At 40.1% G+C, this 15633-nt stretch overlaps 1 protein-coding gene across 3 annotated transcripts in view; it reads right to left on the minus strand.

The window, feature by feature from the left end:
• Positions 1 to 15633, minus strand: part of LOC124554962 (ras-related protein Rap1) — a 56179-nt gene that overhangs the window by 14501 nt on the left and 26045 nt on the right. For all 3 annotated transcript variants that reach the window (XM_047128668.1, XM_047128669.1, XM_047128670.1), the window contains 2 exons: positions 14754 to 14963; positions 5396 to 5524 (listed from right to left, as the gene is read on the minus strand). In XM_047128668.1, coding sequence (XP_046984624.1) covers positions 5396 to 5524; positions 14754 to 14936 — 312 coding nt within the window. In that variant the 5' untranslated portion in view covers positions 14937 to 14963. The remainder of the gene's footprint in view (positions 1 to 5395; positions 5525 to 14753; positions 14964 to 15633) is intronic.

A 15633-nucleotide genomic window follows, 5' to 3' on the forward strand; every position in this document is an offset into this window, starting at 1 on the left:
CATGTCAAGTCATAAGAAAGTTGTTTGATGTCCACACCACATGACAAAATGTGAAGGTGAAAGGCCAGTCCACTGTGTAAAATTGTATAAGCAGTGATCTGTGGCAGATCTTATGACTAAGTACAATGTTGGTGCAAGCACGAATGTATCATAGTGCACAGACCTCCAGACCTTGTTTACACATGGCTCTGCAGCAGACTATCCCCCACTTATCCCATAATGATCTAAGAACACTGTCAATTACAATGACTGTGACGACAGGATAATTGAAATTAGACTGCGGATCAATACAAATGTGCCACCTGCTCAGATGAATTACGTTTCAGAAATAGGTAATAACACTTGCAAGCGATATTTTCGAAGGTGCAACTATCACTGAGCCAGATATTTTGTTTATAGTGGTGACAACTACATCAAGAGAGATGAACAACATGGATTTTGTGTATAGCCTGCCAAGCAATCTCTCTTTCAAATCATCACTGTTTTAAAGGATTAGATTTTTTTTATTTAATTAAATCATGGGGCTAGGTGGGTGGATGGGCAAAGGTAAGTGGATTAGCTTTTACTGTAAAACGTAATAACACATTTAGAGGAGAAGCAAGATTAAATATTATTGCTGCTCAATTCAGTTGCAGAAATATACCACGATTTTCGAGGATTTAGTTCGGTTAGAAGCTAGTAGTAGTTCAGTTTCAACTGCTGTGTCTAAAATGAGCAGTAATCATATTTACAATCTCTCTTCTCTTCCGAATGTGTAATTACTTTTGACAATAAAAACTGATCCACTTACCTTCACCCATCCACCTACTAAGACCCATGAGTTAATTTAAAAAACAAATCATTTGAAACAGTGATCATTTGTAATGGAGACTGCACAGCACAGCAGACGTGTGGTCTTCATTGTGCGGATGGGGTATAAGATAGATCTTGTTGGAAGCACAAATGAGCTCTTCGTTCAGAGATAATTATGCAACTTGTAATGGTACTTTAATCACACAACCATTACGGCACCTCAACCCAACCTCTCGATACCAGCAATATTCTACTGTGTTTCTGTAAAGTAGTTAACATATTTCTGAGACAACATTCCATTTTGATTTCATTAATGTAGAGATACTTTGATGCATCAATATGTTTATGATGCAATGATATTATTCTGATGTGTATTCTTTCTTTTGTCAATATGATCTTTGACGTACTTGTAACTGATTTTTAGGTGCGTAAGCAGTTGTTAGAGAGTTAGAGTCGGACCTTGAGAAGGTCAAGTGTTGGATATCATGTTGGAAAGACGCATATTGTAGCCAGTTTATAAAATGTGAACTTTAACAGTGAGGAAGATGTTTTCAAGTATGTTTTGTGTGTTACGTGCCATTGCAACAAAAGCAATAAAAAAAGAAGTGCAACTTAAATTCGAAGTGCTGATTACTTTTTTTTACATCACCATTGTGCTAACTTTGAAAGGCTTAATCTTCAAGAATGATTTGTGAAGCACATCTACAAAACTTTTGAATATAGCAGAATAAAACCTAGGCCTCATTGCATCCGAGCTTGACATCACCACCACCTACATTTTCGACGATTGAGCCGTAACTTTACAACGAGACCAGCGTGGGAAACATGAAAAGATGAGTGCCTAGTTTATTCATTATTACATGAAATGACTTTATTAACTGCGCTCTAATGACACCTGCCACTTAATAACTTTGTTGTTGCCCAAAAATGCAGTATTTAGCAGCGTGAGCAACACCACAATCATTATTAAATTTTGACCTTTGTTGTGGTAGGGTTTTTGAAACTGTACTTTGTGGAAGTAACAGTGGAAGCAATAGTGTAAAAACCGTGTCTATTTTCAAATATATCAAATCAACGCAATTATTATAGTATTCAGATATTAACATAATGTGAGATGTTAGTCTCATTTCGTATTGGAAAAGTCACTCGCTTCGCCGCACATTATGTGTCAATTTTCGCAATTGGTATCTGGTAACTTGTCAGTTGCCCCGATATAAATTTCACATGCAAGTGTTCTTACAAATTACCCATGTTTCTTGTTACAACATTCCAATGATTGTGCACAGATATGCTGTCATCTAGCATAACAGCCCCGCAAATCATAGCAGTACTTTGCTATGAGGGACATTTATCTAGATTTCCATGGAATCTGTGGCAGTAATAGATGGCACCATGACAAATGTGGACTGTGTGCTTATTACTGCTGACCATCTGCAGCCCTTCACACTTTACATTTTCCATGACAAATGTGGACTGTGTGCTTATTACTGCTGACCATCTGCAGCCCTTCACACTTTACATTTTCTTCAATGGCGACTGTATCTTCCAGCAGGGCAACCAAGTCACAAGGTCTTTACGGGAACAGCGTGACTGGTGCCACATACCTCCAGAAACCTATGAAAGATTTGTTGAATCCATGCCATGCAGAACTGTTGCCACACTGTTCCAAAGGAGGACAAACATGCTATTAAGCAAGTGTTGAATGTTTTGGCTCATTACTTATGACAGATATAGTACACTGACCTAAAATGGGACAAATAAAAAATTAATACATTTACCACCTGAAAGATCTCACTGATAGTGCAAGAAATTCTCCTCTTGCACTCTCATTGCCTAGCAGTAACATGAAGTAGAAAGTCTTAAGCAGTGATTTAGCTATATTCAGTATCATCATTTTTCATTGTCTTTCAAATGTGAAATTACTACTCCTATGCAACCTGAACGAATATTAGGAGCGAAAACTTATTCAGTTACAATGGCTGGCCCCTCTGTTGTCTGAGCCTTAACCAAAGGTGAAACTAACAATGTCGCAATGCTGTAGCACCACATGACAAATATCAAGTAAGTTGTTTTAATCAGAGTGAACTTAAGACTGCAACCAAAAAGGAAAATGTCACAGCTCAGATTTTCTTCTGCATCAGTGTTGTTTTAGAATCAGTTACATTAACATCTGGAATATGTCATTTATGTGTTCTGTAATGAAACGAGTCCTCAACACAAATTTAACATACTGTGTGTGAATTCACAAGAGAACCCATCAATGATTACACAATTAGTAACCAATCATTTGAAATATTCATAACTGTTAAATATCACAGAACACTGTAATGTGAAACTTTTCTCCTACATTATTTAATATTTCAGAGTATACATCTGGATTTATTTGAAGTGTAACAATCACACGAATACAGGTGCCGGACAGTTCTCATGTAATTTCTCTCTTCCATATACATGACCCCATTCTGGAGTATTGCTCCTTAGTCACGTACTCTTCTGCGGTAGGCTTTAAGAAAAGTGTAATAATTTTAAAGTGCCTAGTTCCCTAAGGTTGCTGTTTATGAGTATTCCTGGTTTCATTATTTGTTTATTTTCTTGACATCTATGTTTATGCTTGCCTGTCAAATTTAACAGTAATATGGTTTTTGATTCGTGCACATTCACACTACTACATAACAGCTATATAGCTGAAACTGGTCAACAGTGAACTTAAGTGTTGTAATCCTGAAGGTTTAGCAAACACATTTACATACATTTCCGTAATCTACACACCACTGAAGTGCTTGGCAGAGGGAACAGTCTACTGTATCACGGATGAAATGCTTTTCATTCCAGCCACATACTGAATGAGGAAAGAATGACTGCTTAAATACTCCTGTGAATTCTGTAATTCCCCTAAACTTGTACCTGTTGTCCCTCAAGAAAAAATATGTTGGGGGAGGGGGCTGTAGTTTTAAAAACCAGTTTTTGTGCAGATAAGCTTGAGCACGGTATAGTTTATGCCTTACATGTCTGTAAGTCCATGTTTTTTTAACATTTCCGTTAAGCTCTCCCGTGGATGAAACAGACCTATGACAATTAAGGCCACCCTTCTTAGTTCACAATCTTCCTTGTTAGTCCCCATCTGGTGTAGGACCACACACTTAAGCAATATTCTGTTATGAAATGCACTAATGTCTTGTTAGCTAACTCCTTTGCAGACTGTTTACATTTCCTTGTGTCCCACCATCAGTGCTGAAAGTCATGTGAAGATGATCAGAATGTGCTCACAGGGTGGTAATCGACAACACATGATGAAGCTAAGCTTTTGACACACCCCTTTCCATAGGTTCACAAACCCCAAAACAAACCACGATAGCAATGACTTGCAATCACCATAATATATGTTTCTAAGCAACTTTTGAACAACCTCGCCTACTTTCGATCGATGAAAAGGTGGACGTGTGTGATTTAAAATACTGGCCATTTGGGCAAAGTATCATCTTCAGTGTGTTACTGCCACTGCTCTTCCTTTTCCTGGGAAAACACTGATGGAAATTTATTCTGCCATCAAGACTAAAACATTGCATGCTTTAGCAATACCAACAAAAAGACTGATAGAAAACTTATAGCACTCATTTTATTTTAACTGTAAGTGATTACCTACAATTGTGCTGTGTAGTAGTTGCACTTTATACATTTGCTACAGTTTAGTTCAGAGAATCGCAGAATCTACCACATTTTGCAATCTTTTTAATTTGAACTCATTACATACAAAAGTTGTCCTATATTAACATCATAAATATGACATTTTCATATTCCATGGAACCATTCAAATCTTAGCTACAAGGTCATAAAATGTTGAAGAACATTACAGGATGGCATGCTTAAGATATTCACTTTAATATTTAACCTAAGACTTATGTACATCAAACGAATGCTCTTTTGAATTGAGAGTATGCAAAGGAACTAGTACTTTGATGCCAGTGTTTACCAATTTTTTTTTTTTTTTACAATGCTGTTGAAACAAAAAGATTAAGCTTTTATCAGCAACATTCCTCTGCTTGTTGAAAGAGGTTTACTGTAATGTATGGCAGTTTGCCAGTTTTCCACTGTTTGCATGACAACAGTGGTAAAACAGCAAAATACTTGTAGGCTCTGCTTTAATTATTCTAATCTCCCTGCTTTACTTTCTTTTCAAACCAATAAAGTTTACAGTATGCTTTACAATGGCTCCTATCAGCAGACAATTACTAACAAGTTCTATCAAATTCTCAAGTGCGAAGAAAACAAGTATCTCCCTTCTAAAGCATAGATGGGTTTGTTGTCTCAGCAGATGAATTAGAGTACCAGTATTAACTGCAAAAAAACAGCACACCACAATGGCTGTCCTGATACCTTTAACAATTTCTAAATAAGAAATGCTTGGACCCTGTGGGGCACTAGATAATACAATGGACACAAATAGAACTAAATTGCTTGTTTTCAATACATGATATGTTTAACATGAATGGAAAAAATAGAAAAATTACTTAAAAATTAAGTCAACCCACGTAACAAACTTTGTTACAACATGTACACACATCTGCCCCCTTAAAAATTATGTAACATATAATTCTGAACTTACCTTCACCCTTAATATTTGCTCTCTCAAATCCTGAAGGTCATTGAATGTTGATTGTGCTGTTATAGAATACACTAAGACAAATCCTTGGCCATTTTTCATGTAGAGGTCTCTCATTGCAGTGAATTGTTCCTGAAAGTCCATAAGAATTACAAGTAAGAGCACAATGTCCATGTATATTATTAAACAGACACTACACTCCCAACAGAACAACAACAACAACAACAACAAAATGCTACTTATGAAAGACATTTTCATATTTACAGATAAGGAGTAGTTATTAATTTACAATCAATTTAAATTAAGAATACTGTAATGACTGAACTGTGGAATGTTGCCAGAAAGAAGATATGAGGAAAGTGAAGTATGAGTACTAGCTGTGAGCCGTGTAACTTCTGTACAAACGTACAGTGCAAGGCAGTTTTGTCAGCCCACAGAGGTCATGCAAATCAGGAAACAACTAATTACACACTCACCAATTGCGAACTGAAGGTAGAAAGTGCAGAGGTCCTCAAAATCCAAGCAAGTTAAAGAATTCTGTAGAGTTCGATAGTCCCGTGTCAAATAACTATGAGACTGCAGTAAGCAGCATATAGTAGTAAACAAGACAAGACGCTTTCACAGCAGTTACGACAACCAAGTTTGGGGGACACCGACACTTTAACCTGTGGCAAATGTGTGCTGACCGCACTAAATTCCAATCTCACAACACCATGAGACAGCATGACCATCTGAGAAATGCAGGGAGTGGATCACAACATAGTATGGAAATGATGTCTACAGCTGTGAAAAAGAACATCTAATATGAGTGGAAGGTAGTGAGTTCCCCCATTGAGCATACTGTATTGTCCGATACATTTAAGTAAATCATGAGAGCTTTTCATGGAAATGACGAACTTAGGGAATTGAAGGACAGCTGTAACCTAGCATTTGAACCAATGCCATGCCAGAGATATTACATGCTACTAAAATTTACTAAAACCAGGATTGTGGGTGCAGCTCTACGTAAACTACTTTCATGTGATTTGGCAGTAACATGGGCAGCTGTGAAATGAATTTTATTGGGGACCTGAGTCAAAAATGGACTTTCTAGTCTAGTAGACAGAGAAAGCTAAAGTATGGCCATATGGGCAAGTCGTGCTGATACATTGCAACCCCAATTTCACTCCATCCAGGGAGTGATGATGGCATCAGACATTAACAGTAACCGTGCTCTAATTGGGAAGCTGGTGCGAGCAGTGTTCATACAGGGAATCTAAGATGAGAGGATTGAAACGGTCTTGAGCAGGAGGACAGGATTTAACATGATCCCAATTAGTGGCTCTAGTGTTAACAGAAGAAACATCCATCACTTCTTTTAAAAAAGAAGTTCAATGAATCCAGTCGCCAGAAAGGTTATTGTTTCAGGTGTAAGATACGAGATCATCATGCTAGACACTGCACTATGGAGAAACACATCAGGAAAACAGACCACATGCACCCAAGTTGTGGTAGAGCAGATAAACAGGCATCTCATCCTCCACCCCCACCATGAAGGATAGAGGAAACTCTAGGCAAAAATTGGAGACGTCCGACCGATAGGGTGTCGTCGATGCGATCTTAATGGGCATGCAGGACTACATGATCAGGTGAGACCTGTGATATATAAAGTTTGTAAAGGACCGGGACACTTACCCTGACGGTGTAATGCCAATGCTAGGCTAGTGAATATGGAGACTCAGAAAGAATGGCAAAGCTGCACTCAGGCGCCAAGAGCAGGAAATGATTCTGTAAAAGTTACTGACCAGGAGGGAACCACACCAAGAGAAACAAGTTTCATGGCCAAATGTGACACCATAGGTATCATTGGGAAGGTATGATCGGACTAGGCTGAAATACAAGAGATGCCTACAAAGTGAGGAACCAGAAAAGATAAGATACCACATCTAAGGGGAACAAAGAGCAAAGATGAGCAATAGACAGAAAGGAAAGTCTGTGAGACAATGTATGGAAAGGGCAAACAGATGAAAAGAGTTTAACGATTCAAGTGCAGAACACAGATCTGACAGAAGGAATAGTAGAGAAGCAGCAGTTGCAAACGGGCGTTCATTTGCCTCTAGCCTTGGTGATGTGCAGACACACACATTCATCACAAGTATCGTGAATAACACAGAGGAACTGGTCATATTGAGAAATCCTAAAGTAAAGGTAGAATCAGTACCTGACACAGGAGAAAGTGAGGAATGTCATGTGCATTCTCTTCCTGTAGCTGAGTAGTTTCTCTCGGCTTTTGGAAGCATCCTAGAAGCATAGGCTATAAACTTCTCTTTTCCATCCGAAATCTGCACCAGAACAGCACCGATCCCATACCCGCTGGCATCTGTGTATAGTTCTGTAGGTGCTCTCTCATCATACAGACCAAGTACAGGGTCAGTCATCAGAGCTTTTCGCAGCACATTGAAAGAATCTTGTTGAGCATCACCCCAGATAAATTTAGCATCAGCTTTTAACAACTCTTGGAGTGGGTTGGCTTTGATACAAACGTCTTTGATAAAACGACAGTAATAAGAACACAATCCAAGGAAGCTTCTCACATCTCTAATACTTTTACAAATAGGAAATTCCGTTATAGATCTCACCTTTTCTGGGTCTGGCCTCACACCTCCATTTGACACAAGGTGTCCAAGTATTTTGATTTCTTTTGCTCCAAAGTGACTTTCTTGGATTAAGTTTCAGTCCACCTTGTTGGAGACACTTAAGAATGGCCCTCAGTCTTTTTGTATGTTCATCAAATGTCTCTAAGAACACTATAATGTATTCTAAATAACAAAGACACAATGTCCACTTCAGGTGCCTTACAAGATTATCTATCATCCGTTCGAAAGCTGCTGGTGCATTACAGAAACTGAACGGCATTACCTTAAACTCATACAGGCCCTCTGGGGTGATGAATGCAGTTATCTCACGATCAGCCTCATCTACTTCGACTTGCCAGTATCCCGAGTACATGTTCATGGTTGAGGAAAACTTAGCCCCCTTCCGACAATTTAATGTATCGTCAATTCGTGGAAGAGGGTAAACGTCCTTTTTAGTTATCTTATTAAGCTTCCTGTAATCAAGACAAAAGTGCCAACTGCCATCCTTCTTGACGAGGACCACCGGTGATGACCATGGGATCTGCGAAGGCTGAATGGTGCCATTCTTCATCATTTTCTCTACCTCATCACAAATTATTTGACGTGCAGTTGCTGACACATTTCAGAGATCTCTTAAAGAATGGCAAGTAGCTGCTTCTGTTGTTCCTTAGTGAGATCTGGTGATAGTTGAGCTAGGAGATCTTGTCTCGCAGTGGTAGTGCTAATTTTGCCCACAGATTTGGCATGGGAGGTTTCTATGATGCTCAGCTGTTCTTCAATTAACAGCTCAGCGTTTGCTATGCACATGTGTCTTGGGAAGGACCTGCAGTTCTTGGCGACAGTTAACTAGCCACGATTCATCGAATCCGTTCTTAAACGAGACGTCAGAGGCTGGGATGACCAAGTCATTCTTCAGTGGTATGCTTCTCTTACATTCCACTACAAGATCCATGGGTTGATGCATGGCACGACACGTGACAGTTACATTTCTAGCGTTGACTGCAGGAATGATCACTTCATCCAGCACATATAGTCTCCACACACTCTGATGTGCATCTTCCTGTCCACAGCATCTCATCTCGTCTAGCATAATCTTTGAGCAACCGCAATCTATAATTGCCTGAGAAGCTTCCAAAAATTCCCATCTGAGAATGACGTCACAACTACACCCTTTGAAGACAATGAATTCTAAGGGCTGAGTATGGCCACTTATACCCACACGAATGACATCGTCCTGTAGGTTTTACATATTTCCAATTAGTCACCTTCAGCAGAGATGTTTTGTTGTTGACGAATACGGTTTTCTGCAACTGGCGACGGTACTTCTCCGAAATGACTGAATATGATGCTCCACAGTCCACAAGAGCTTGGGCTGGTCAGCCATCCATGAGGATATCGACTTTGTTTCCTATCATTTTTGTAGTGATCGACCGTGGAGGAGTTTTCTCTTTGGCGGCCTCACCTCCAAGGAAGGTTGCACCCTTCAGTTTTCCAGGTTGCAGCGGCTAGGTGATCAGCTGCAGCTTCTAAACAGCAAATGGAGACCTTGATCAGTGTGTTGGGGAGCATCCTCTCCGGTGGCTAGCTTGTGGCAATGGTGACCTACTTTGTCCTGCACCCACATCAACTTGTTCGTCTTCGTTGTCCCGGAGTTGGCATCGGCTAAGATTGGTCAGTTGTCTTCTGGCGCGGGCATCATCAAATATCTGCCACCTTTCTCAACAATAGTGCACCACATGTCTCTGTCGTCCACAGTGGAAACATACTGGTTGGTTATTCTGGGTCCTCCAGATGTCAGTCTTCCTTGGTGCCCAAACAGGTTCCTCATGTGGCACTGCAGGAATGTAGCTCCGCCTGGGTCTCTATGTTTTCATCGTTTTAAAGGGAAATGAAGGACGAGAGATTCAGTTCAATGTCTGTTCCACTTCCTCCCTTATGACCTCTTGAAGCGTCTGTTTTTTGCTTGCCGTGCAATGCAAGTGCCTTCTGAACTTCCCCTCTCACTATCTGATGATGAACACTTGTGAAATCAGTTGCTTCCTCCATCATAGACATCAATACGACGTTTGGAAGCTGTTCAAACTTCTTGCGTGTAATTCTTTTCTGGTGCATGGTCTCGATATACTGGCACCAATTGTATGAAGTCTCCTGTTGAAAGCTCCTTCAGGAGTAGGGCTTGATGCATGCCCTCAGCAACACCCTTCACGAGATGTGCAACCTTATCTTCCACTTTCATTCTAGGATCCATTTTTTTACACAGCTCCAAGACGTCTTGAATGCAGGATGCTGTAGTTTTTCCTGGACGCTGTGCCCTGCACTTTATCTTCAGCCTTGCACTTCTGTCGTCGTGTGTTGCCGAAATACTTGCGCAGTTCCGCCTGGAATGCTTCCCAGCTTGTGAACTTCTCCTCGTTGTTCTCATACCATTGCTTGGCAGTTCCCTCCAAGTAGAAAGATACATTAGCCAAACACACAAATAGTGCACCAAATTTGGCTATACGTTCATATATCTTCAGCCACTTGTTTGGATCTTGGCCATCGTCCAGAGAACCCAGAAGGATGCCTTGTGTGGAGGCACACAGTTGCTGTTATCGTAAAGTCCTCTTCTTCTGTCTCCGGTAGATTGTGATCTGTTGAATATGGCTCCAACTCTGGTTTCTCGCCACATAAACAGCGACTCTGTTGTGGCCTGATGGGAGCCACTGTGTCATCGATAATGTGCGCTATCACAAGTTCCAACACCCAGTGTCTCCACCAGAATAACGTCATGTCGAAGAAGGTGTAATTAGATGAATGATGGATATTAACTTCACTTAATGAAGGTTTATTCAGAACTTGCACATAAAAGAGCATAGAGTGAACTGCCTCCGGCCAGAACACACACAGTATATATACAGCTACAGAACATTCCAGTAGAATGATTATTGACATTTGTCGATACTTCTAGAAAGTACTCGAACCGAATATAGAAATTAAAATTGTGCAGTCCAGGTGAGTTTTGAACTCACGGCCCTCCATGCAACAGTTTAGTATCATAACCACTACACCGCAGTGCTCCTCAGCTTCTTCTGCGACAATACTGATGTAGTCAGACTGCTTCAGATAACAACGAAATGGGACAGACCGGTCCTAACGTTTCAGGATGCCCTCACAAAGTTTGTTATAGCAGAGCCTATAACGCAACAGGCTGCTAACAATAAAACAAGTCTTAGTACAGAGAATAATTTACAATTGCAGAATACCGTCAGTAACATTGAATGAACAACGAACAAACTTCCAACTTAACATGTTACAGAGGGTTTTTCATGCACTACAGATCAACGTGATTCAATCGCATGTATACTATCCGGAAGTAAACAGAACATCAAAAGGACACATCAATGTTAACAGAATATCAATGCCACTATGTGGGAATGATGCAGGAAAGCTGGAATGAATGGATGCATTTAGCCATTTCCGTATATAACAACACATCGCATTCCTCAGCTAGCTTTGCTCCATTTAAGTTATTTTTCAAGAGCAACATTCCTGGGATTCTACAACAGGATCTGGCCAAGGTACAATACAACTAAGATAATTACTGTACATAACAGAACTAAAGAAAGGGATGTTTTGTTTTGTTTTCGGGTGCAAAAACAACTAGGGTCATACACGCCCATGCCAGAACTGCAGAGCACTACGACAAAGAAAGGAGTTAAAAATGACTACATGTGAATCCCAATTGATGGAAGAGAAGACCACTGAAAACAGGGACTTGGAGAAAGGTCTATGAGACATGCCACAGAGAAACGGAGGTCCTGAAACTAAAAAGGATATCCTTCACCATATTGCTATGACAGATAGAAAGTAAAACACAGTTGAGAGCCCACACATCGTTCACTGAAACGGCCGATAGCTCAGACAGCAAACACAAATGAGAACGTAAGTGGTTAAAAAAAGGACATTCCATCACGAAATGGTGGACCATCTAAGGTTGAGCGGAATGAGCACAAAGTGCTGAACTCTGGTAGGGAACAGGGAAGAGGGATGCGCCCCATACTTGTGATCAAAGGAGTAATTGAAGGAGGCGGCTTAGGATGGGTGGCCGTGCATTGCAGGAGAAAGGGATGTGCCACAGGCATCAGATGGCAAGTTGTTTAATAATGAATGTGAAGTGCTCCCACACTTAACAAATGGCGATGGCTAAAAAGACAGTGCTCGAGAGACAATCTAGTTAAAATAATCTCACAGCGAGATGACCAAGAGGAAGTCGTCCGAGCCACTGGAAGTGGCTTAATGAGCTGGAGCTTGTTCCCATGAAGGGAGGACCAGAGGTGATGCCAAAGTGACACGATCTGGTGACAGACAGCAACACAGAGATCACCAGAGGGAATGTAAGAACTAGTGGGCCGAGGTACAAGGACTGCAGCCTTGGCAGCAGCATCAGCAGCCTCATTTCCTGTCAGACCAAAGTGACTAGGAACCCACATAAACATCACAGTGGTGCCATCAAGAGTGAGCAAGTGACAGCTTTCCTGGACCTGTCGCACTAAGGGATGTACAGTGTAGAGCACACAGAAATTCTGAAGAACACACCGAGTCGGAGCAGATGACTCCATTGAAAACCCAGCGTTACCAAATGTACTGTGTGGCATCACCAGGCAAAGAGCTCTGTTGTAAATACTGAGCAGTGTTCCAGAAGCTGATACTGAAAAAAGTCTGTGCCAAAGATGAAGGCACACCTGACACCACGGTCAGTGTACACGAAGGTACTATCGTGAAGTTCCATCCAATGGTCGTGAAACTGAAGGCGATAGAGTGAGGCGAAGAGGAAGCGAATGAATGTCAAGGTGAACATCGGTCGCCGCACGGAGCCGAGGTGGTGGAAGGTTCACATCCGTCGGGAAAGTAGCAGGCAGCGTGAAGTTAAGCTGCCAGAGTAAGAGCCAAAAGTGAACTCCAGAAGGAAATAGAGAAGAGGGACACGCCCCATACTTGTGATCAAAGAAGTTGTCCAGGGAGGAGGCATTAAATGGGTGGCCATGCATTGCAGGAGAAAGGGATGTGCCACATGCATCAGCTGGCAAGTTGTTGTAATAAGGAATGTGAAGAGCAGAATACAAAGTATAATGACTACACTTTTTTTTAAAAAAAAAAAAAAAAAAAAAAAAAAAAAAAACACACACAGGAATTCAAATCAGGAGACAAAGTACTACTACATGTTGAAAGTGTGGGAAGAGGGCAGTCAAGGAAATTAACAAGCACAAATGGAGAGGACGTTTTTGTGTTCTATGGACTCCAGGACCAAATGTTGTACTCCAATTAATGAATTGGTAGTTCATAACATTACACCCAAACAGATTAAAGTGGTTCATTTAACTTGACACACATGAGGTTGTGAAATTTAAAGGAGAAAGAAATTATCTTTAAACTGATTAACCCCTTAGTGATTTTTTAAAATATTAGGCCTCAAAAAATAATTAATGAAAAACATCCTATAATGAATGATGTTACATACAGACATATAAAGATAGCTTTTAAAGCTCATAACAACAAATTACAAAAATTTGAAAATTACCAATGATAAAATCCCAGTATACTTGTGCACTATACTTTTGACTAAAATATCCTGAAACCTGAAGTTCATTTTTAGTTTTTGTTTAGCTATGAAGTCTAACCATGTATTTCGCAACCGTTTCCTATGAACATAAATCTTTGAGGAGTTGGCCAGAGCACAGTGGATGTATTTATCTTTTATTACTGGTGAGCATTTGTCGCTCACCTTATGAACTGTCGTCATTTTCAGTTTCTAAAGAAGTAATGTCACATTCATCTTCACTTTCAGAGTCGCTCAATTCAATGTCAAACTCAGGATCACTATAGCCATCATTTTTTGAAATCGCTGCATAAACAACAGTACAGGAGGGAGACAAAGCTGCCCACAGTAATGATGATACCTACAGGCAACCTCCTCAACCAATACACGACAGCCAGTATCCAAATGTACTAGGCCTACCAGATGTTCTCTAGCGGCCAAACATCTACCTATCAGGGCTGGAAGAGATAAGCAGGATTTTATTTTTTCAAAGAACTCTTCTTAAAGTGTCTGAGTATACTTGGGATTTTAAGCTGGTGTCAAAACAAAACAAATGAGAACTCTATATTTATGTTCAGGGGCTGAAGAGGGATTTATGTACACAAACTCTAAAGGTGCAAGTGAGGCAACATTGTGATCAGTCCTCTCAGACACACTGACCCCTGGTTAATTTGCCACTATCAGCCTAACACTGCCATTAGTAGCAAGCAAAAGAGGTATACAGTAGACGATGTAAGAGTTAGAAAATGTCAGGGTTACATAAGAGTAGCACAAAAACAGAGATCCAGTTACAAAATGCGCATTTCTGTGTTAGTGATGACAGGAAAGGAAGTGTTGTGACCATGTGCTTGTGAACTGTGATCCAGCCCAAGGAAAAATCTCAAAAGGGGTGCACCCTGTAAGCAAACTTTTTCCTAACCTCGGAGCTTCATCACCAGATTCGCAGATGAAGATTTAATTACTTACTGTACCTATTTGTGTTACAGGGATATATTTATTGTATCAATAGAGAAACATACGTATGTATATTTAAATGTAAAAAGAAGAGGCAAACTCCTCTACTTAAATATGTGTAAGTACACACCAATGTGACTTACGACAAAGGGAAGTCAAATTAGCATCTTAAGATTCGAGGGCAACAACTTCCAACAAAGTAACAAACAGTACCTACCGTTCCTGCTGTATCAAGTATTTCTAGCATACACTGTTGTCCATCCACTTCCACTTGCTTTCTGTAACTGTCTTCTATTGTTGGATCATATTTTTCTACAAAAATACCTTGAACAAACTGCACTGTTAGTGCTGACTTTCCTACACCACCACTTCCCAGGACTACAATTTTATATTCACGCATGTTTTATGTTGTAGTCCTTCAGTCAGCCTGTGAAGAAAAGAGAAGAACAGTTTTGTAAAAATTAAAGAAACATGTCCACAACCGAAGTTTTAACCATCTTTCTAAATTATTAAAAGATTTGACAAGACTGTATAGGAAAACTAAAATAAAACACAGAAATGATGCCTCAAGCTTTAATTTGAACATTATGTCATGGCTGCATAACATCATCAGGACTTTCTGACACATAGTGGTGTGTGTTCTTTGTGCCTGTGAATGCAGACAAGGTTAAGCAGATTTCATCTCAAAAAATGAAAAACCTAAGATCTGACTGTCCAAACACTATCCAGATATTACTAACCATGTGAATATTGGTCTGGAAACTGTCATATAATATAAAATATGTGATGATAAAGATGCAAGCTTTCTTGACATCACGACCTTTCACATCCCACTTGCAAATCCAACCAGCCCCGCACATTAATCCAACTATTTTTTCAGGCTATCTTTCATACGAAAAATAGTTTTCTGGGGTTCAAACTAAATTCAGAAAATTTTCTAATGACTTTGGAATTTTACAACAGTTTTATTACAAGCACTCACTCACTCACTCACTCTCAGAGAATCTTTGTTTTGGCTATGCATACAAACTTGGATGTTTAATAGGGGGGGGGGATAAAAAGGAACACTTCTATGTGACACAGATGTCACTGGCCCT

This window comes from Schistocerca americana, chromosome X (assembly GCF_021461395.2).
Source record: "Schistocerca americana isolate TAMUIC-IGC-003095 chromosome X, iqSchAmer2.1, whole genome shotgun sequence".
Classification (NCBI taxonomy): domain Eukaryota; kingdom Metazoa; phylum Arthropoda; class Insecta; order Orthoptera; family Acrididae; genus Schistocerca; species Schistocerca americana.